The 21,946-nt window shown below is 40.7% G+C and overlaps 1 protein-coding gene across 1 annotated transcript in view; it reads right to left on the bottom strand.

Moving 5' to 3' along the window:
- Positions 1 to 21,946, bottom strand: part of LOC137518877 (laminin subunit alpha-3-like) — a 303,606-nt gene that overhangs the window by 14,004 nt on the left and 267,656 nt on the right. Inside the window, exons 66-74 of the mRNA XM_068237275.1 lie at positions 20,866 to 21,006; positions 18,278 to 18,408; positions 13,855 to 13,986; positions 11,613 to 11,823; positions 10,513 to 10,646; positions 5,649 to 5,838; positions 2,606 to 2,746; positions 921 to 1,080; positions 707 to 837 (exon numbers count right to left, since the gene is read on the bottom strand). Of these exons, the coding sequence (XP_068093376.1) occupies positions 707 to 837; positions 921 to 1,080; positions 2,606 to 2,746; positions 5,649 to 5,838; positions 10,513 to 10,646; positions 11,613 to 11,823; positions 13,855 to 13,986; positions 18,278 to 18,408; positions 20,866 to 21,006 (1,371 nt within the window). The remainder of the gene's footprint in view (positions 1 to 706; positions 838 to 920; positions 1,081 to 2,605; positions 2,747 to 5,648; positions 5,839 to 10,512; positions 10,647 to 11,612; positions 11,824 to 13,854; positions 13,987 to 18,277; positions 18,409 to 20,865; positions 21,007 to 21,946) is intronic.

The following is a 21,946-nucleotide window of genomic DNA, read 5'->3' as shown; positions in this document are numbered from 1 at the left end:
CGCTGGTGTGCAAACTAAAGAACTGCAGCCGCTCGCCACCATGGAGAGTACAGCGGCCAGAAAGGATGAAAGAGGAGGTGAAGGAAGCGGGAAAGACGCTGCCTAATTGACAGCTCCGCGATGAACAAATGGCATTGGGAGGCGAGGCACGAAGCTAGAGCGTGATAGAACGTAGCAACGCTCTATCACTTGCATGAGGAGGAGGGCTGGCCACCCAAAGACAACAGATGGGAGGGGCCGAGTTGCGAGCGTTGCCGCGGACCATGACGATCCTCTTGCGGGCCATTGTTTAAAGCACCGCGGGCCATATACAATGTAATGTGCAGAAAGCACTGGCGGGCCAGTTTTTTGGGCACTGCGGGCCAAATTTGGCCCGCGGGCCAGAGTTTGACACATGTGCCCTATAGGCTTCATTCCACTTAAAATGCAGAGAGGGAGACATTTACATTTGGGGAAAACAATTGCTGAAGAATCTGTCTCGTTCATTGTGATATCGCATGCTTTTACTGACGCACAACTGATCGACCATGTAGGACCAAGATTTTCCAGCTTACCAAATCAAACTGTCAATCTAGCATGCTTGTTGCGGCACCAATTTTCATCCGATTCAAAAAAATGTTTGAATCGGATGGTCGAGCTGGCCGGCAATAATCGCTAGATGGCCTGCTTTATACTGTATGTATTTCATGTTTAGAGGTCTTCTTACCTTCCCATTATCCATGTAGAGGCTCAGTCTGTTGTCAGTCTTCTCCCCCAAATGTAACAACACAGTGGACAGCTCTTGTGGTCGAATTTCAAAAGAAATTTCAAATTCAAGTCCAGGGTCCAAAGAAGCATCTTTAAAAAAAAAAAATGAAGATGTTATTTGGATCTTGTAAAAGTAGAACAAAATGATGATCTCCTTCGGCGATATTACCTACCTACAACTAGGTGTCCTGCCTCTTCTGCAAAATACATTCCCGACTCCAAGGAACCTTCATAACAAGGAGCCACGCCAGCCGTGCGCGATGGTTTATCCAGGGGAACCTCATTGATCTTCACGTCTTTTAGGCATCCAACAAAGCTCTTCTTCGGCATACCCTAAAATACATGTGCCTAATTAGTAACACATATTCATTTTAAACAGATTTTTTTGCCTTGTTACAGACGATTCCACCCATCCACCCCCTGCTGTGGCCACAGTCGACTAATTCCAGGCCAGTCAATTAACAATGAATAGCTCCATGATGCATTTAATAAAGCATTCCCCACTTCAAGTTATATCAGTTATTACTGTTCATTTATTAATCATTTTTCCATTTCTTTTGACTGGCTTTAACAGTTTGCTCTGCCCATCTGATGTCTATATATAAATTAGGAACCGGATAGACTAGCACTCCAATGGGGACAGACGTGTGCTAGAGTGGATAGACCCAGTAGCCCTGAGTGGGTCAAATAAAGTCCAACACGAGAAGTCCACAGCACCACGTCAGTAATCTATAGCTCTTTTATTGTTTTAAAAAGACAAAGAGATAGCCATAACAGCGACAGACGCTGTTTCGGACAAGGTCCTTCCTCAAGCTGTATCAGGCTCTCTCTGAAATACAACACATTTACCACTCTTATATATACAAGTCTTCAACCAATCGGGACGCAGAGAGAACATGGAGGACCTGATGTGGAACTGCGAGGCAGCCTATAAAGTTACACCCACTATACCACAGGACCAATCACACTCTGTCTTAAGAATTTGAAAATATTCTTACCTCCTCCCTCTAACTGACATACTGTAGAGGACCTGATGGGGAACTGCAGCTCCTTCCCCATGTGCCATGCCAAAAACACTTCCTGGAACGTCATGATGACCTCATGACGTACGCATAGACGCATGCGTAAAACGGCAATATACGCGTAAAAAGAAAACGCATTACAGCATGCGTACAAGTATGTACACACGCGTAAAAACGTACGCGTAAAGCCTCATGAGCCGTACAGGAGCTGTATGCTGCCAGCCACAGGAGCCTGAATGGGGCACATGTGTGACGAAGCGTGACTTGGCCAGAGTACTGGGCTATCCGGGAAGGGGGGGGGGGGGGCGGGGGGGTCTCGGGACACACTAATGAGAAGTCAGAAATTACCTGAGCTATCTGGTACGCATTAAATCATGTGCCATGTATTAGTATCTGTACTGTATCTGTACTGTAATGTTATACAGAATGGGAAGATTTACTTTAAATATGGAGGTGTTTTATACTTTAAATCCTACTCCAATATAAAATTGTGTTTCAGATAGAGTCGAAAAGCTTACTAAAGATGTATTAATTACTGCCCTCTGTTTCTCCACTTTCCTCATATCCTGCCTGTCATAAAGTGGGTTAAACTGTCCAACACACACAGGTAGGAACTAATAACAAGATTTCCTGTCGCTGGCACCACCATTGTTCATGTTAAAGTCCTGGAAAACCATGTGGATCTAAAGGAACTGAAGTGAAGGAAAACCTTTCATATTGGACCCTAAGCCCTTTCCACCATATCTAAATAGAAAATAATTTAGTCAGTTGTGCTTTAACAATGATGAATTCAATATTATGAAATGCGTCGGTATGCAGTATACACCATTCATTACCTGTATTTTGAGTCTTGGCACTCCGCCGAGGTAGACCTTTGTCAGAGCATCCAAGCTGATCTGCATCTTCGCACTTCCCTTTCGAGTTTTTAGCCCATCTGCAACAAGGCGACCATTCATCCCATCCCAGCTAAGCACAATCTGAAAATATTAAAAGTAAAATTACTGAATATGGAAAAGTTTGTTGTACTATCATTTTTACTTTAGCTTTTCTTTAGTCTACCATAGAATCTTTACTCTTAGCTTTGGTTTCTTTATTAGGGTTTGTTATAAAAAAAAAAATCTTTTTTTTTTTTTTTACTTTTTTAATCAGAAAAAACTAAATCTGATATTTGTCTTGGGTGCTTGTCCAATATCCAATATCCAACAGTGCAAGGTGGTGCAAATGGTAACACAAGTAAATGATAGATAAGTGAGAGATATTTATGTTATACATGATCTTATCACGTAGTATATGGGCATGTTTACCTGAATGCAGTGACCTTCAAATCACTGTCACCCTGCTCACTTTAGCCACAGCCCTGGCGGACTGGAGACGGAAGTCTTTTCCTGAAACTATGAAACTGAGGGAACACTTAGTGGCTACTGTGGGAATGGGACGCCAATAAAGCAGAGATCAATAAATGTAGATAACCCTCAACCAACCTATAAATTAACCTATCAGTTTGGTAATCAACTAGCCAAATTTGCCAGTATGGAATATATATGGGTTGAAGCCTTGAAAATTGTGATGCCCAACTTTAATGTTAACATATCTGTATAAGACCTTGTGTGTTAGAATTATTGTACGACTTATTTAATGAGTTATGTAACTTGTCTGAAAGAATGCGGTTTATAATTGAACATCTATATAAAGGTGCATACACATCTGTGATTGATGACCGCCTGTTGGGGATCGTGTGTGACATAGCTGGGTTGGGGTGCAAAGACATGTGTTAGCTACCATGTTTCCCCGAAAATAAGACAGTCTTATATTGATTTTTCTTTCAAAAGATGTGCTAGGCCTTATTTTCGGGGAGGTCTTATATTTTGTGGTGGTAGCCAGAACCCCTTTAGTACATAATGAGATTCTCCCTGTATGTACTGGTAGGCAGTGTATACAGTCAGACCCATCCCCACATATATAGCCATTGTATGTAGTCACTGTATATACAGTCAGACCCACCCACCATATATAGCTAGTGTATATAGTCAGATTCCCTCTTGTATATAGGGCAGCATATATAGTTAGATTCACCCCCTCCCCCACCCACTTTACCTCCCATGCCTTCGCTCCTGGGTCCCTCCTTAAAGTCTAGATCCCTCTGCTGATTATGCCCGGCATAATTCACACCGCAGATTAGCGGTGGCTTGCAGTGAAAGTAGCTATGGTGATGTATCCAATAACACCGCCGACAGGAAGCAAGCAGAGATCACTTCCTGTATAGAGTGGCGCTGTTACTGGATACATTACCATAGCTTCTTTCAGTCACCACTAATCTGCGGTGTGAATTATGCCGGGCATAATCAGCAGAGGGATCCAGAATTTAAGCAGGTGGCCAGGAGCAAGAGCAGGGGAAGTAAAGTGCGCGAACAAGCGAGAGGGAGGACTAGCAGATCTGCCACTAGGTCTTATTTTAGAGGGAGAGCTTACATTTCGCGCAAAATATATGCTAGGGCTTATTTTCATGGGAGGTCTTCAATTTGGGGAAACACGGTATGTAGCTGACAACGTGTTGTGTTGCTTTGTATGGGATTATCAGAGGGATGTCAGAGCGGCATGCGTATGACATCACGCAGCGGGCGGGGGAGCGGCGTGCACAATAGGATCGATCATTGCTGGGGGTGAGTAGATCCGCCTGGCGCATTGCTTGCAGGTTGGGGGCCGCGAGCCTCAGTTGATTATCGAAAGAGGCAGTCCTTATCGGCCACCTCAGTCAACTTGAGTCAGGTGTGTGTACCATGCTTTACTCCTTTAATTGTTTGCAAATAACCTTGTGATTGACTCTCTTTGTCTTGGATTGAAAAACTTTTAGTTCATGTTTTGTTTGTATTTCTTGAAAAAAAAAAAAAAGTCTCATAAAAAAAACCCCACCCAACCCCTTACATCAGCCCTGTATTTTAAAGTGCCCATGCTGTTTTCTGTGCAAGCTATGTATATGTTCCAGTAATATCAGTGATACATCACAGTATATCTTCATGTTACAGTAACAGTGCCATTTCCAATGACTATGGTGTAAGATTGTGCATGTGGGGATATCACCTGCTGCACAGATGGGACTGAAATTTTCCCAGGCAAAGGGGTTTCAAGCAAAAACACACAGTAGATAACAAAGGGGATGCTGAGGTTATTACTATTTTATTGTCATCCACTACAAGCAGAAAGGGTCAAAAAAACAAAAACTGAGGTGAAACAAGTAATGTGCATGGAACATATGCATTTCACAGCAGGGCTATCACAAATAACATTAACTATCCTCTTCTTGAAGAAACGTGGGGGTGAGAGGAGGTGTTCTCGTGTCATCCACAGCCCCTTTGTAAACAACAGTGGGGCTCAAATCCTGATGCTGCTAAAGGGCTCAGGAGAATACATTCCATCCACTAAGATACAATATGATTTGCTCAGTGAACCTTTATATACACCTTCATATACAGCACATGGAAGATTTCAGCAGATGTCTCTGTGAAAATAATTTGGCAGTTGCACCATATGATAAACCCAGAAGCTGAGGGTGGGATAAACCCGGTATGTCACTACATGTACTACCTAAAAAACAGTGGCGTGGCACTCACAAATAGTGAGGACTGGCTAACGGGCGTGAGCCAGAAACAGCAGTCTGTCGCCATTAGCCCAGCAAAGCTTTTTGACGTTTTGCTAATGCAATAAAAAGAACATAAATACTTATTGGTGGTGCCAGCCTTCATCTTTTTTCTATTACATGTACTACCAACAGGGGATTTCTACTGTAACCAGAAATGGCTTTTACATTTACCACCACAACTAAATGCTGCATGGTAATATGCATCATTAATGTATCATACCTGCTTGTTTTTGGATACTTACTGTATGCCACTTCGCATCATCGTAACGCTCCCTGCTTTTTATTTTTAGTTTGCTGTCTTTGGTTCCCAAGGAAAACACAAAATGCCCTTTGGCTATATGAAGAGCCACAAAACTGGTGTCTTGCTTCCCAGCCATTAAGAATATTAGACCGGATGATTCAGCGGTACGCACATCTAATGAGATGTGTAACCTGTAAGAAATGGTCAAAACAGAATTATGCAGCAGCAGAACAAATGTTAAGTAAACTGCAAGCTTTAGCAGTCCTCTATGTATTTTACCTAGTCCAGCATTTACAAGGAAAGTCTCAGAACTCAGGAATACCCTCAATAGTCTATTGATTGGGTTCTGCATTAAGCTGATGTACGTTTAGAGCAGCTAACGGACAAACAGGTCTTTGGTTTTGTGTAATCGATGGGTATGCGATTGTATGTCCTGAGACTTTGACTTCAAATGTTTAGTGCCTTTGTAGCTAGCTGGTGGCCCAAACGTGTTCCTGAAGTCGAACATCACTGGTGGTTGTTGTCATAAACTAGTACACTGGATGTTTGTAACTGTGCACAGGTATGTAGCCATTAGTGGTAAAAAAAATTGTCTATAAAATGTAAATGCCTCAGGAGGCAAAGTGCTCAGAAAACTAATTTCTGCAGGCAGTGTCTTTAATATGCAGAAACCCAGGCTGTCAGAATTCCCTTAGTCTATAAGGGAAATAACAATATTTGCAATAGAAGGTAGAACTCACAACTATGATAGAGCAGAGTGGTGGGAATAGTGGGCAAAGTTAGTGCCTATAAAATATTTTTGCACCGACCAGTTCCAATTGGTCCATCACAAACATTTTTGCAGAACTTCTCCTGACAGATTTTGTCCTGCTCAATGAGCTTCTGATTCCTATTAAAGGTTGATCAGACTCTAATGCTGGGAATACACGGTTCGTTTTTGCCTTCGTTTAAACCTTCGTTTCGATTGTGCCTTTTGTCCTTTTCGATCCCGAAATAATCAGTCATACGGTTAATATCACCACCCACGGTTTAGTTTTTTTTTCCGATTCTGATGGTTTCGTTTTTCCAATGATCGAAGGCTGCAAAGAAACGAAACGAAAATCCCTTTTTACAGGGACGGACTAGCATAAACGAATGTATAATCGATCTGAACAGCCATCAAGCCTACCAATGGCTCGATTAGATGGATAAAGAGAGATAATATCAAACATGTTCGATCACTAGTCGTTCGTTTTTGGGGTCTATTAATCGAAACTATAATGAGATTATGACTATTTTCACATACGTTTTCAACACTCGATTCGTTTACCGAACGAATCGAAGGTTTAAACGAAGGCAAAAACGAACCGTGTATTCCCAGCATAACTGTGGTTCAAAGCTTATCTCTGCTGGCTGAATGTGAGATGTCTCCAGACGAAACTGCTCAGACATTTCATCAAATAGGTTTGAAGTAGTTACATATGGAAAAAAAAACCTTCCACTAATCCAATCCACTTCTTCTGCCTCAAGCCCACTTCCTGGCCCTGTACTGACTCCATGAGACTTTGTGGTATAATGGGATGCATCTTTGAAGGGACTGTGCACCATTGCTGCTCATCCCATAACAAACTGTTCTATTTATATAGCATCTGAGTCTTAGCAGACATCTGAGATACCCCAAGATTTCCAAACTCCAGTACAAAAGCATCATCTTGATCTGGTCCTTATGATTTTAAGTGAGAGTATATTCAAGGTTTTGAATTGTGCTCCAGTTCATTCAGTATTGATGTTCATCAAAGACATCATGACAATGTCTATGCCTATCTTTTCATTCTGCTTTACTATCTAAAACAGACAACTACAATGAACGGCACCAGCTTTAGAAGCATAATCAAAAGGAAATCCTTCCCTGAACCATTATAGCTTGTGGCTGCTGTAATCCAGCCTGCCATCACTTATGGAATTAATTCTGAGTTACTTATCATTCATTGGTACAGAATTGACGCAGTGATGCTCAGTGAGAGGCTGCATGCATATTGTATGCAGAAAGACCACATACTGTAAATATATCAGTGGGAAAGGGATCCAGGTGTGAGTGGCAGGGACACAGGGACAGGGAACTCACTGCTATAAAAACTGACATTGGCCTCAATTCACTAAGATCATGCTGAAGATAATAAGGCAAAAGAAAACTTGCCACCACACATTGAGAGAGTTATCTTATCTCTTCATTCCTTAAGTTACCTCCTCTGTAGTTAAGTTTCTTCCTCTGTAGTTATTTTCACACAAAGTCAATTAACAGCCTGTCTTTAACTTTAGAATTCTGGAATTATTTTAAGGATTGAAGAGTTAACTTAAAGACAGAAGAGTTAACTTTAGGTTTGCCTGAGGTAAAATGTTTCCTGAATACTACATGCCTCATCACCATGATGATATCTCTAGAAACGTTATTAAAGACAGGAGATAAGCATAGTGAGTTGAGGCCATTATGTCAGCGGCCACAAACATAACATAGATTTCCAATAGCGCGGTGGCCCTGAGGTTGTTAAATAAACTAGGCACAAGTCAAGATGGAGGATTTGGGGCTTTCTAATGGTATATGGTTATGTTTTATCTTTTTTTTTTAATACTTAATACATATAGATGCATATATATATATATATATATAGAGAGAGAGAGAGAGAGAGAGAGAGAGAGAGAGAGAGAGAGAGAGAGAGAGAGAGAGGAGAGAGAGAGAGAGAGAGAGAGAGAGAGAGAGAGAGAGAGAGAGAGAGAGAGAGAGAGAGAGAGAGAGAGAGAGAGAGCTTTATCCAAAATGCTGAACTTTATTTCAATATTATGATTATGTATGTCAAACTCAACAACTAAGTGGACCAAAATTGAACACTAGGACCAAGTCAAGGGCCAACTTTAATGTCTAGTGGCAACCTCTCTCCCCTATACATTTCACAAGTGTCTAGGGCCCCCACCTCCCCACCTATACAGTTCCTTGGTGTCTAGTGCCCCCCCCCCCCCCCACACACACACACACACACCTGGTGTCTAATGCCTCCGAAATTGATTAGTGTTGTTGCCTAAAATTGCAAAATTGCTGTAAAAATCTCCTTGAAGCCTTGAATCTCCTTTCTAACAGTCATTGGCAATGTGTTTTCACTAAACCTGCAAATCTATGAAAATTGATATGTAACTGATTTTATTGAAATTTTTCTACATCTTGGAATGAATACCGATTGTAATATTTTTTGGAGTGCAACACATTTTTTTTGTGGTTTCTTAAAGAACCCGGGCCCATAAGCAATTTATTTTTTTACGAGTTATTTCCTAGGAGATAATGTTTCATCTCCTTTTTAAAATGACTTTTCTGCACTTTGCAATTGAAAAATTACCAAAAATTAGGGCAAAAATTACAATAAAAATAGTTTTGATTGTTTTCTTAATTGCTGTTGGCTAAGAAGTCATTTTATTAACAAGTTGTGAAAATATCACCTAGGAGAAAACGCAGGAGAAAAAGTTAATTGCATATGGCCCTGATATCCCAGTAAACCTTGCATATGTTGAAGTGGAGTATGGTGGACTACTCTGACAAGGATACCATACAATTATTCCATTATCACATTTTTCCCTACTGCATACACACAGGTCACAAAACGTGTGTCGGGTGTTTGTGCTTGATGTTACAGTTATGTAACAAATTAATAAAATGTTAATTGTATCAAGTCTCATTCTTAAAATGTATTTCTTTATGATGTAGAATATGATACATTGTTAAATACTGGGATAAAGTCCAATATTTTTAGCTAAAAAAGTTATATATGCGTGCATGTGTAGATAAAAGACAAAAATACAACACAACGATATACCACTAGGAAGCCAATAACACAACAACATAACACTAGAAATCCAAAATCCTCAATACTGAAATTGTGTCAAGTTAATTTAATTTGATATTTTCCCAAATATGGAGCATGACAAGAGAGTGTGTATGTATTTGGCTCTCTTACTTGTTCTTCCAATGCCCTCCCTGCCCATCAATCACTGCCCGGACTTCTCACGGCTACCAGCTGTGTCAATATGTCTGACGTAATGAGGCATCACATGGCAGGACCAGTGAGTGAAACAGCATAGCTGGAAGCCAAATGGGGGCCAGGCATCATTTCAAGGGCAGGGACTATGCAGCAAGACAGGTAAGATAATTAAATGGAGCAATAGATGGCACTACAAGGGGGAAGCACTATAAGGGGTTATGGAGGCCACTGGAAGGTGGTTATGTCAAGCACTACAATGGGGTAATGGTTTAAAGCGGAATATAACCCTGCATTTCAACTTTTCTCTAAAACATTATTTACAGTATATTATATGCAACCAGCATTTTTTTTTTACTAGACCAGCATTGGAAGGGTTACACAGGGCTTTAAAGTTCCAGGAGATTTCTGCAGACGCATCCGAAGCTCAGATAGTTACATTTTGTTTACATAAATGTATCTAAGTGTTGAATGTGACTCACTCTCTCTGACTGAGCTGGAGAACAGCCAAAGTGTGTAACATTCAACACTTAGATACATTTATGTAAACAAAATGTAACTATCTGAGCTTCGGATGCGTCTGCAGAAATCTCTAGGAACTTTAAAGCCCTGTGTAACCCTTCCAATGCTGGTCTATAAAAAAAAATGCTGGTTGCATATAATATACTGTAAATAATATTTTAGAGCAAAGTTGAAATGCAGGGTTATATTTCGCTTTAATGGTCAGGGGGTAAAGGTTTCTGAGGGTCCTACTATAATTGGGGATCATGCAGGGTGCTACTAGAATGTGAAATGCGGGAAGCAAGTACTTACTCTTCTGGGTCCCTTCATCCAATAGTTTCATCACTAACATACGGTAATTACCTCTCATTGAAAATCTGCTGCTTGTGTAGATTATAAACCAAGTGACTGGCAGGGAAATCTCCAAACTTGTAAGATCTTGGAGGTGATGTCAAGTTTGTGTGACTAAAGCAACCGTGCAGATTCTGCTGCTTGCTCTTCAGACCCAGGGCCATACTGGTAAAAGAGACAAAGAGTTTATGATGTGCTTCTGATGAGACAGTTGAACAGATAATTACAGTCAGTAGTTGATAACACGGTAAGTGGGAATGTCTGCCTGTTATAGTCATATTGACTAGTCCCAGAAATACCGAGAAATATGGCTTCTCCAGCATCACTTTATCAACCTCAATTGTCGCTGGAGCAAATGTGAGGATAGTCACTGGAGATACTAAAATTGCATTTCCTTTTAAGTGAGGACATATAGGGAAAGGAACAAGCCAATGAAATTTTCAAGTAATAAGAATTTCTGAAAGGTTTGTGCACAGACGTTGTATCCTTGCCATGGCTACAAAGGGTGTGTGGATTGATCAACTAAAGAACGCACTATATACATGTACCACTTACATTGTATGTTACTCAAGCAATGTAAGAAATTCGCATAACTCGCTACGCAAATTGCGTAAAATGCCAGTAATCTTAACATGTGCTTTTAAGAACTTGCTAAGATTAATGTTTTTTAGCAAATCAACCTCATAGGCCATTATCCAATTAACTTTTTCGTCAGAGTTTTCTACTAGGAAATCATTTTTCATCTTGTCTAAAAATAACTTTTCAGCACTTAGCAATTTGAAAAGTACTAAAAGTAGGTGAAAAAGTAATAAAGTTATTTTAAGTATTTTCTTGCATGCTGGGAGCTTTACGTGTATTTTATTGGTAAGGTTTGAAAATAAAACTCAGGAGAAAAGATAATAGGATTTGGCCCACAATTTGAGTTATTTGGCTTTCTTAGAAAATCACAACTGATTGTGAATTGAAATGGAAAGGTGATGTTTAATAACATCAAATCACAGAATTATTTGTGTATCGCTTGTATGTTATGGATTTTTACAGAAAGAAAATTTGTATTGTTATTTAAAAACAACAGAAACCCCAAACAGCTTGGGGCGACACAAAACTACTACATCTGTATTTAAAATCAGAAATAGCCAATCATGTGATGCAATTGATATAAGAGTGTGCATTACCATGTCATTGAGACTGAGGCTGAGAGGCTGTATCATTGCCTTCAGTAGGAGAGGCACTGGGGCCTCCTCTGGTGTGCAGGTTCCCAGTGACACGCCTCTCTTCTCTGAGTTAGAATGCAGGTCCTGGACAGAGGGATTTTTGGAGGCTCTGAAAATATTTAAAACAAAAAAAAAATATTAATATTTAATTCAATACTTATTTGCTGCCTAGAAGAAAAACATTCTGGAAAAGTGATAATGGAGGCACAGATGGATCTTGAAGAAAACCTGAAGTTTAAAAAAGAAAACAAAACTGTACGTGTGTTTGTGTGTGGGGCCATGTTACCTGCCTGCTGCACAAACATAAAAGAAGCCTTTGCTACAGTATCTATGAAATAAGGGAAAACAAAAGCTTACATGCACCCCACAGCTCTTTTCCAGCCAAATATGGTTAATGTGTGAGTCATTCAGGAACAGTTAGATTGCTCACTCACTCTTACTTTCAAGGAGATATGATTTGGTTTAGTACTTCCTAATGGTGTCTACAGGCCACCAATAAAGTGAACCTGGAATGAAAGTGTTAGGGAGGCTGCCATATTTATTTCCTTTTAAGTAATACCAGTTGCCTGGCAGCCCTGCTAATCTATTTAGCTTCAGTAGTTTCTGAATCGTACCAGAAACAAGCATGCAGCTAATCTTGTCAGTTCTGACAATTTTGTCAGAAACACCGGATCTGCTGCATGCTTGTTCAGGGTCTATCACTGAAGGTATTAGGCAGAGGATCAGCAGGATAGGCAGGCAATTGGTATTGCTTAAAAGGAAATAAATATGACATCCTCTCACCTCAGGTTCACTTTAAAGGACAACTGTAGTGAGAAGAATAGGAAGGCTGCAAGATTTATTTCCCTCTAAACAATACCCGTTGCCTGGCAGCCCTGATGATCTATTTGGCTGCAGTGGTGTCTGAATAACACCAGAAACAAGTATGCAGCTAATCTTGTCAGATCTGACAATAATGTCAGAAACACCTGATCTGCTGCATGCTTGTTCAGGGTCTATGGCTAAAAGTATTAGAGGCAGAGGTTCAGCAGGATAGCCGGGCAACTGGAATTGATTAAAATGAAATAAATATGGCAGCCTCCCTCTCTCTCAGTTCAACTGTCCTTTAGAGTGAGCCAGTACCCATCTCCTGTGAATTAACTTTCAAGCATGAAATGCAAAGGCAGGCGCCCCTTTCTGCTGCACTAAGTCTCTCCCACTGACCAGCTGTCGCTATCACTAGTCTTGTTATACTGGTGACAGGATTAGTGTGCACTGGTCTTAATTAAAGGTAACCTAGCATAGCTCTTCCTGTGAGAGAGTGAACAGTGAAGCGTATTTGTGCTTGATGCCTCAAGCAATCAGTCGCATGTCTGTGTTTGCAAATGAAAATCAGCCCTGTAAATAACAGTTTGAATCAGGAAAAATGCTTCAAGGGATGCAACAGTCATTCTCACATACCCTGAGGAAAGTAACTGCAGGATCCCGAGTTCCTGTGCTCACCTTACCTTACGCGGCTAGATTGGAAAATACATTATAAAATATACAGATCCCAAATAAGAAAGTAGAAGGTAGGCAAGTTCTTAAAGGGAACCTGAACTAAGTTACATTATTTAAAATAAACACATGATGTAAATGCAAATACATTTTCATATTTACCTCTCAGAAGCTCACCATTTTCCACAATTCCTTCCAGTTCTGACTAGATCTAGTCAGAACTGAAAGCCTTAGGGCCCGTTTCCACTATATCAGTCACTGTCAGTAATACCGTAACAAAAAGAAGAAATGATGTGCAAGATAATGTCCATGTTTACCTATTGCTTTTATAGGGTCATCGCCATTTTTAAAATAGAGGATGGAGAATTCCAAGTGAGGAGAGATTGCTGAGCAGACTACATGGGAGATAAGTATGACATTCCTATGTTTACAGTATTTTTCAGTTCAGGTTTGCTTTAATCCTCATCCATTATACCTGTATATGCATTCAACATGTTAAGTACATATTTAAGTTTTGCTTTAAATGAACATTATAAAAGTTCAACAGAATGTTTCACCTGCAGCAGTCCTCCTGTTAAATATGAGACATCAGCAGCTAAAGCAATGACAAGACCATGGTTAAAGGCATGCAACATCCAGTGCAGTTTAAATGTACTGTAGTTACCTGGAGATGTAAACATTTGTGACACAGCCCTTAAATCCTGTTCCTCCAAGCACAATGTCAGTGGGCGATGAACCTGGAGATCGGGAGTCAAAGTTTTCTGTCACCTGACTGTCATCAACCAAAAGTTTCAGCCTGAAACAGAACAGAGTGTGTCATTTACACAAGAAATTATATCTTGCAGCTGAAGGTCTGATTGATGTCTGAGATTGGTAACATAGTTCTATGAAAACCACTCTGAAATAAAGTTATGGAATGACTTAGCTATTTATGCGCTTGCTACAGCAAAATAAATCTTTGTGCATTGCACATCTGTACTAATATATTAAAAATAACCCAGACCACCTCCTCTTACTGCACTATCTGTAGACAGCACTACAACTACAGCCCCTACTTCCTCAGTGTGTAACACATAATTAACTCTTTCTACACCCTCCCCAGAGTGTTTATAACCACATGTACCCCTTATTACCTTTACTGCCTACAATGAAAATACGTATCTTTTATTTCCCTTTTTGTATTAGCACACTAGGGAGTTTATTAGAGAAGGGAAGAAACCAACAAGCAGTGGCGTAGCTAAGGAGCTGTGGGCCCTGATGCAAGTTTTACAATGGGGCCCCCCTAGCATTCTATCCATAACAATTGATATGGCGCACCAAACCTGCCAATGGCAACTACAGTGTCAGAGGTGCAAAAAGGGGATGGGGAACAGTTTGTTAATGATTACCACTATTCAATGTATCTATAAGGACCAATAGAGACATATTACTGCAGTTGAGGGAGGACCCTTTGGGGCCCCTCTGGCCTAAGGGCCCCGATGCGGTCGCAACCTCTGCAACCCCCTATTGCTACGCACCTGCCAACAAGAACACATGAATAGATTCTGCTGAGCTGTAGTGTTGCAGAGTTAATTTGTCAAGGATAGTACAGAGAAGGAGGATGAGACCAGCTCTGTGTTTATAGTTAAATACAGGCTGGTGCCGCCTCCTACCTCTTCCCAGACTACCTCATGTGGGTAATAATGGCATAGGGGAGGAGTCTGGACAACTCACTAGCTGCTGTTCAGTCCAGCCAAGCCATATTTGGACGCATGAAATCATTGCAAATTTATGATCTACTAGGCCTAATGCCCATTTAAATATGGGCGCTAGGCTCTTGCCTCATAAGCCGCGCGCTGTGCGGACGCGTACACACCCCCCGGGCCCGTCCACCTTCTGTCCCAATGGCTACACATAAGCAGTAGCCAAAACACAGGGACAGGAGGATGACGCAGGGACACATGGGGTTTTATTATATAGGATTCCATACAATATGCAATGAAAATACATGAGTCAAAACTAGAGCTTCATATTCAGCATCTGCAAACTATGCATTTTGTCTTGAATTGGGCAAGAGAGAGGAGTACAGTGATCTGTTTAGTGCTGCTTCGATTGCATCATCCCACTGCAAGGAGTTGGGCACAGTCTGAATCTATCAGAGTTAAATGCATTCTATGGCACAGACATTTTGTTATGCTGGAATTGGCTAGCATTTGTGCTCCTAACCAGGTATTTTCCAGTGATTTATTAGACATTAGCGAATCCAGTTCCTGATAGATTTAACAAGCTCTGTAAATAATTAATTACAAAGAACTACAAAACCATTTGTGCCTGAAGAGGGGCTGCAAGAATGCCATTGGCTAGATGTGCTGTGCTATCCCCGAGCACAAGAACATAACGGTATTCATTTGCTTAAAGTGACTCTGTAACAAAAATTACAACGTTTTTTTCTACCATCCTACAATTTCCTAAACCTATTCTAATCTGTTCTGGCTCACTGCAGCACTTTGTACTATAACGGTCTCTGTAATAAATCAATGTATCTTTCCCCTGTCAGACTTGTCGGCTTGTGTCTGGAAGGCTGCTAACTCTTCCGTGCTGGTCTGTTCCTCTATGCACACTCCAGTGTGTGTTTTATTTACATAAGCCAGCAGCTTCTCTGCTATCTTATCAGTGATAGAAGAGAGCTGGATAAAAATCCTCCTCTGTTAGGGCTGGTTCACACGGGCGTCTGCTGAGCTTTTGCTTGGCATTGCGTTCAAACGCCAGCGTTTAAAAGCTAGCTTTTGAAAGCTTTTGAAAAGCGTTCAAGGCTAGCAGTTCTGGTCTCTGCTATTGTTTCCTCGCGTTTACTGCCTCTGAAAGCAGCATGTTGCTTTTGAGACTAGACGCAACGCTGGGATCTACTGCCAGGCTTTCATGAAAGCCTGCAAAAGCCAGCTCTAAACGCTCCCATTCACTTGCATGGGATGGCAGTAGATCCCAAAAAACGCTGCGTCTGAAACGCTGCGTTAAACGCCACAAAAACGCCCGTCTGAACCAGCCCTAAGGGCTGGTTCAGACGGGTGTTTTTGTGGCGTTTAACGCAGCGTTTCAGACTGTGAAAGTAGCTGTGTAGGCTGTGAAAGTAGCTGGCTGACACATACTGAGGAATTACAAACACAGGCACAGGCAGAGCTGTCTGCAGGAAGCCTGTAATGTTCAGTGCATGAGAGAAGAAGGGGACAGAAGGTAAACACACAAATGATCTTTTGAGATTCAAAAGGAATGCTGCATACAGCCTGCTTGTGTATGGATGTATTTTCTATGTGTGGACATATTGTACATCAATCTACTTCCTGTTTTGGTGGCCATTTTGTTTGTTTATAAACAAACTTTTTAAAACAGTTTTTGACTACTTTTAATGCGTCGGGGAGCGGCGAAATTGTGACAGAGGGTAATAGGAGATGTCCCCTAACACACTGATATGTTTACTTTTGTGCGATTTTAACAATACAGATTCTCTTTAAAACAGTATTCCTCTTTTAATTATAATTTCTAAATCATTAAATGTGAAAGCAAGGTCAGTCTATAAATAGCAGCTCCTTATCTGACACACAGTAGTGTGTTTTTGGGGAACCATAAAGGTATTAATTAACCTCCAGAGACAGCAAAGGAAATACTGATGTTAAATGTGTATTTAATCTCCTGCTGTTTCCTCATGTTTACTGAAAGCAGGTTATCACTGTAGTCACTAGAACCAATACTGTTTGTGGCTTTGTAGCTCATTCAGATAAAGTTGTATTCTAAAATAAGTCAATTCCTGCAATTTTTTTAAATATATTTTTGTGGTCGCCTATAATCTAATCATTTATAGAGACTGTAACATTGATTACAAATTAGATTTGAGATGCAATATAGAATCAGCACAAGAAGGAGCCCCTTATGGCAATTGCTTTCATTAGATCTCTGACACATCCTGGTTGTGTGTTCCAGGCCCTGCTATTCTGCTCTGTGTCTGACTGCTGATCATGAGAAGCAGGTGTGGCCATGTGGGGGGTTCATTTGACTAGGCTAATAATCTAAGTTTGAGTTTTTGGAATTAAAATATGAAGAGATGGGAATTGCAAGAACAGCAAACAACAACAAAATAAATAGATGGCTGCTACTTACATTTCTTTTAACTCCATCTCCCCCTGCTCACTTAGTGGTTTACAGCTAGGTACCCATGTGAAGCCTCCAGAAGATGGATCAGGGAACCTCCAGGGTCCCGCGATCCAACAAACGCTCCTTCCCCGATCCATCTTCTGCAGTGGGTACAAATGACGGCATACAACGGTTGCAATGTGTTTGTGGTACTTTTGCGCGAACACTCGTTCACGATCCGCCATGACGACTGTTTAAAGACGAGCGATCACTGCATCGTGCAACATTGTTTAACAAGGTTTTGTTAAACGATGCTGAGAAAAATCGCTGTAAAAATTGCTTCATGGGTACGGGCCTTTAGTGATTATTATGGCCGCTAAAAAATTCTTCCACTCTTCCACCAACAAAGCTTGCTAGCTTAATTAATAGACAGAATTAAACTGCTCTATCATTGATTATGTAAATACAACCTATTGATTACAGCTATTATTGCTTGTGCTAATCATGTTTAAAATGTATTGTTTAAAAAGCCTACAAACATCCACTGGATCAAGTATTCTGTGCAGAGGGACCCAAATACACACTGAATCAGGTGACATCACAGTGTAGCAATATCAAATGGCTCTGTCCCCACTCAATATAAAGGTGGCCACTAACAATCCAATTTCTAGTGAAAAATCGTTAGAGCAGTCAGATAATTCTAATCGGAATAATAATCGTTCACTACACCATCAACGAACCAATCTTTGCTTCCTATCACAACCAACAAGAAAATCCAAATTTTGGTTTGACAAAAATCCAATTGGACGACTATTTTTTATAATCATTCATAACTTATTGTGCCCATCAATGAATAATATTTACAACCAATCCAATCAGAATTTCTGATCGCTCAAATGATTTTTCGCTAAACATTGGACCGTTAGTGGCCACCTTAACATCCCCCAAGTAAATGAACATGATAAGGTAGTGTTTGTACTTACTGGTCATTCTCCCTTATTACTGACACGTAATGAAGTGCTCCATCATCATACTTGTTGTTAGATCGCAGTTGCGTGTTTTTCGTAGCTACGGTTACAGTTCCATCTTCTAATGAGACACGTAAGTCCTCCGACTATAGAGAGAATGTAATCACACATGCACATGAGTTACACAGCCAGAGATGAGAATGGCAACAATAATGACAGTAGGACTATGATGGAACATAATCCAAGCAATGTATGAATTGTATGAATGAATGTTTGAATGACCACTCCGATAGGATAGACAGTTTCTACACTTCTATAGCATGTCCGAGCCGGCACTGAGCTTTTCAATGCCAGCTCCAACATGTGAAGTGATGGAGCAGAGTGGTCTATAAATGCAGAAAGGTACCCTGTATAACAAGTTAGAACTCTTTACTGAAGAAAAACATGCAGAGATATATCATAAACCACCATCAAGAAATGCAGCTTACTTAGAACAGAGAGGAACAACAGATAATATAGGAAATAACAATGCCATAAAGATCATCGTTACATTTTACACACAGTGACATCTTGTGGTTGTTTTACTATAAAGATCTTCATCACATTTTACACAGTGACATCTTGTGGTTATTTTGCTATACTGCAGTTTAAGGGAATTATGTTGTTAAATCTCCAACAGTAAGAACAAGTGCCTCAAAAATGTGCAAAAAGATAAACTACTGCTGTGGTGCAACCATACAGTGGGGCATACTATACAATGAAAATATGCCTCTCTCCTGGGTTAAACATGCAAGACACACTGCAGCTCTTGCGCTGTCCACCCCAATGCTTCATGACATGATTAATGTGATAGCCCCATAGGACTATCACTGCTTCTGCAACGGGATACAGTGTTTTTGTGCAACACAACAGAACACGGTAAGTGTGAAAGGGCCCTAAATTGAATGAAAATCTATTTATTTTATTGACTGACACTGATTGGGAAAGGGCATTTTTTCTGACTGAACCAGTGGAATTGTCACTGGTGAGAGCAGTACACAATCTAGAGCTGCAAAGCTTTGTGCTGTAATGTGGCTGTGCACTCAAAAACACATAAATCCAGGGACATTGCCTTAAGTTAGGACATTTAAATAAGTCATTAAGGAGATGCTATTTGGGGCGTGGCCAGCAGAATGGCAAAGACAATTCATGCAATGAATGTTTGCATGTCTGTACTATGCATGTTACAGGACCAGAGTTAGGATACCTACCAATACTGAGGTACCTCTGCGCGGTGTAGGTGACTACACAAGGGAATATATTCTATTGTACTAAGACCCCGGCTTTTAACTTATCTGTAGGGATAGCAGTGGTGCCTGGATGATTTATTTCTGTGAATGCATTTGTATGAACATTTGCATGTGAGTGTGCAAAGGGTTAACTGTCTTTGCCACTCAATATTAGATCAGGTTCCTTCTTGTCCCTATTTTTACATTGTATGACTAGCTTTATCAAAAGAGCAACCTTCTTGTTTCTGCTCCCATAATGCATTAGCTTTCTCTGTTTCTCTGCTCTTTGCTTCTCAGATAAACTAGAACATTATATAACGAGAGCTGCAGCGGCTGTGAAAAAACCCTTTATTGTGTAAAAACCGTTAGCAGCTTATAAGTCTGAAAATATGTGACATAAAGATCTGGCCCTATGGAGAGACATCCCACTCTACCAGCTAGTAATTCCACAGAAGGGCTGGACAAGAAGCTTTTTATGTAGACTGAATATTTCTGCATTCAGGACAAGATGTATTGCAGATTTTTTTCCTCTGTAAATCGTTACATAGATTTGACAATACATACAAACAGTACACAAATAACAATACAGGTAGTCCCCGACTTACGATTTCCCGACTTACGAACGGCATGGATTCTGTGTTTCCATGGGAACAAGCCCCAAAAATTGTTTTCAAATTGGACTTGTAGTTTTTGAGAAAATCGATTTTAAAAAATTCTAAGAAAAAAATGGCTTTTAAACGTGTATAAGCCAGTACAGATGGCAGAGGTGACATGGAGGCACAGGAAGTCACAGAGTAGGTACAGGGGACAGAGATGGCACAATGTTCCAACTTAAGAACAGATTCAGGTTAAGAACAAACCTACAGTCCCTATCTCGTTTGTTAACCGGGGACTACCTGCAGTAATAACATGGTAAGGGCTAAAGAGTGTTGAGGAAAGGCTGTTATGTCATTTTTTTTTTCTGTTTCAGGGTCCTTTTACACTTTGTTCTTGTGTAGCTTGTGTGCACTTCCATCACACAGTGTCGCACCACAGGCAGTGTGTCATGTCTCATTGACTTTAATGGCCACTGTGATGAGCTGAGGCGGCAGAGAGTACAGTGACACAGCTCACTGTGGTAAGTGTAAAAGGACCCTTACCTTCATGACTCCATGACAAACTAAAAGGAATAATCCCGTATTTATATTTGAGTCATTATTTTTAGCATTGACCTACACAGGTGTGAATCATCATGACTGAAACTGCATTATGACTTTGTAGGACATGGTGAACCCCTGTTTCACTCTCCTATAAAAAAAAGGAGATTCCATTAAGTGTATAAAAACAAAAATCTACCTGTGTTTTGTGATCAAGCAGCCTGGCATTGGTCTGTGGGGTCTGGAAACCAAACGATGCTTGGAAGTCACCAGGGAAAGTGAAGCCATCTGGTTTCAAACCCAGCGTTCCGCCACTTGAGAATTCTGCCGAGCGAACGATCTATAGAACAGGAGAGAGAATGACTTCATATCTGCCAGTCTACAGAAACATCAGACATGCACTATACGCAGTTTGCAAATGATCACTTGCCATTGAAAGATATTATAATAACTCACTGAGTGTTTGATCCAGCAAAGTGTAGTGCAAATAGATTCATTTCTATGCCTATTTTGTGCAGAAGCGGCCTTTGGGGGAAGGCAAGGCCCCACACCTGAAGGGGGCCCTGCGGTCATGCCCACTGTGCTCGCACTGAGAGCCCCATTCTTCCTGGTCAGGTCATGCTCAGGCCCTGACACACTGGCACTTGCATCCTAGATCGCGCACTTGCAGCCGGGAGCGCTCTGCACATTGGTGTCACAATTGACATCATGCGCAGAGCACTCCAGGCCGCGGGCGAGCAAACTACAGCCAACTCAGTGCCAACCACTGTGAGTCTGTGACTATCAACCTCTCACAGGACTTAAGAGCATCATATTTTGGCATTTGGTAAACAGGTAAAGACTCTACAATACCACCAGCAGAATATATTGTAAACCATTATGGAATGGACAGGAGTCAAACCAGTAGACACAACACATACCACCCTGTCCGAGCATTTTGGTGGTGGTGCAGAAAAGGGTTACAGAAGTCTAGCTGTTTGTGTTCTGGACAGTAGTAATTCATTTACGAATACACAGATCTTCCTATTTTGTTTTAGGCACCTTATATTTTTCACCAACCTCCCTTTTATTGCTTAGGTTTTTGTCTTCAACATGCTTTACTGTATTATATACAGTGATGTGAAAAACTGTTTGCCCCCTTCCTGATTTCTTATTCTTTTGCATGTTTGTCACACTTAAATGTTTCTGCTCATCAAAAACCGTTAACTATTAGTCAAAGATAACATATTGAACACAAAATGCAGTTTTAAATGATGTTTTTTATTATTTAGTGAGGAAAA

Source organism: Hyperolius riggenbachi, chromosome 5 (assembly GCF_040937935.1).
Source record: "Hyperolius riggenbachi isolate aHypRig1 chromosome 5, aHypRig1.pri, whole genome shotgun sequence".
Lineage (NCBI taxonomy): Eukaryota > Metazoa > Chordata > Amphibia > Anura > Hyperoliidae > Hyperolius > Hyperolius riggenbachi.
Note: the sequence above shows the minus strand (reverse complement) of the source record. Positions and strands in the feature narration are given on the sequence as shown.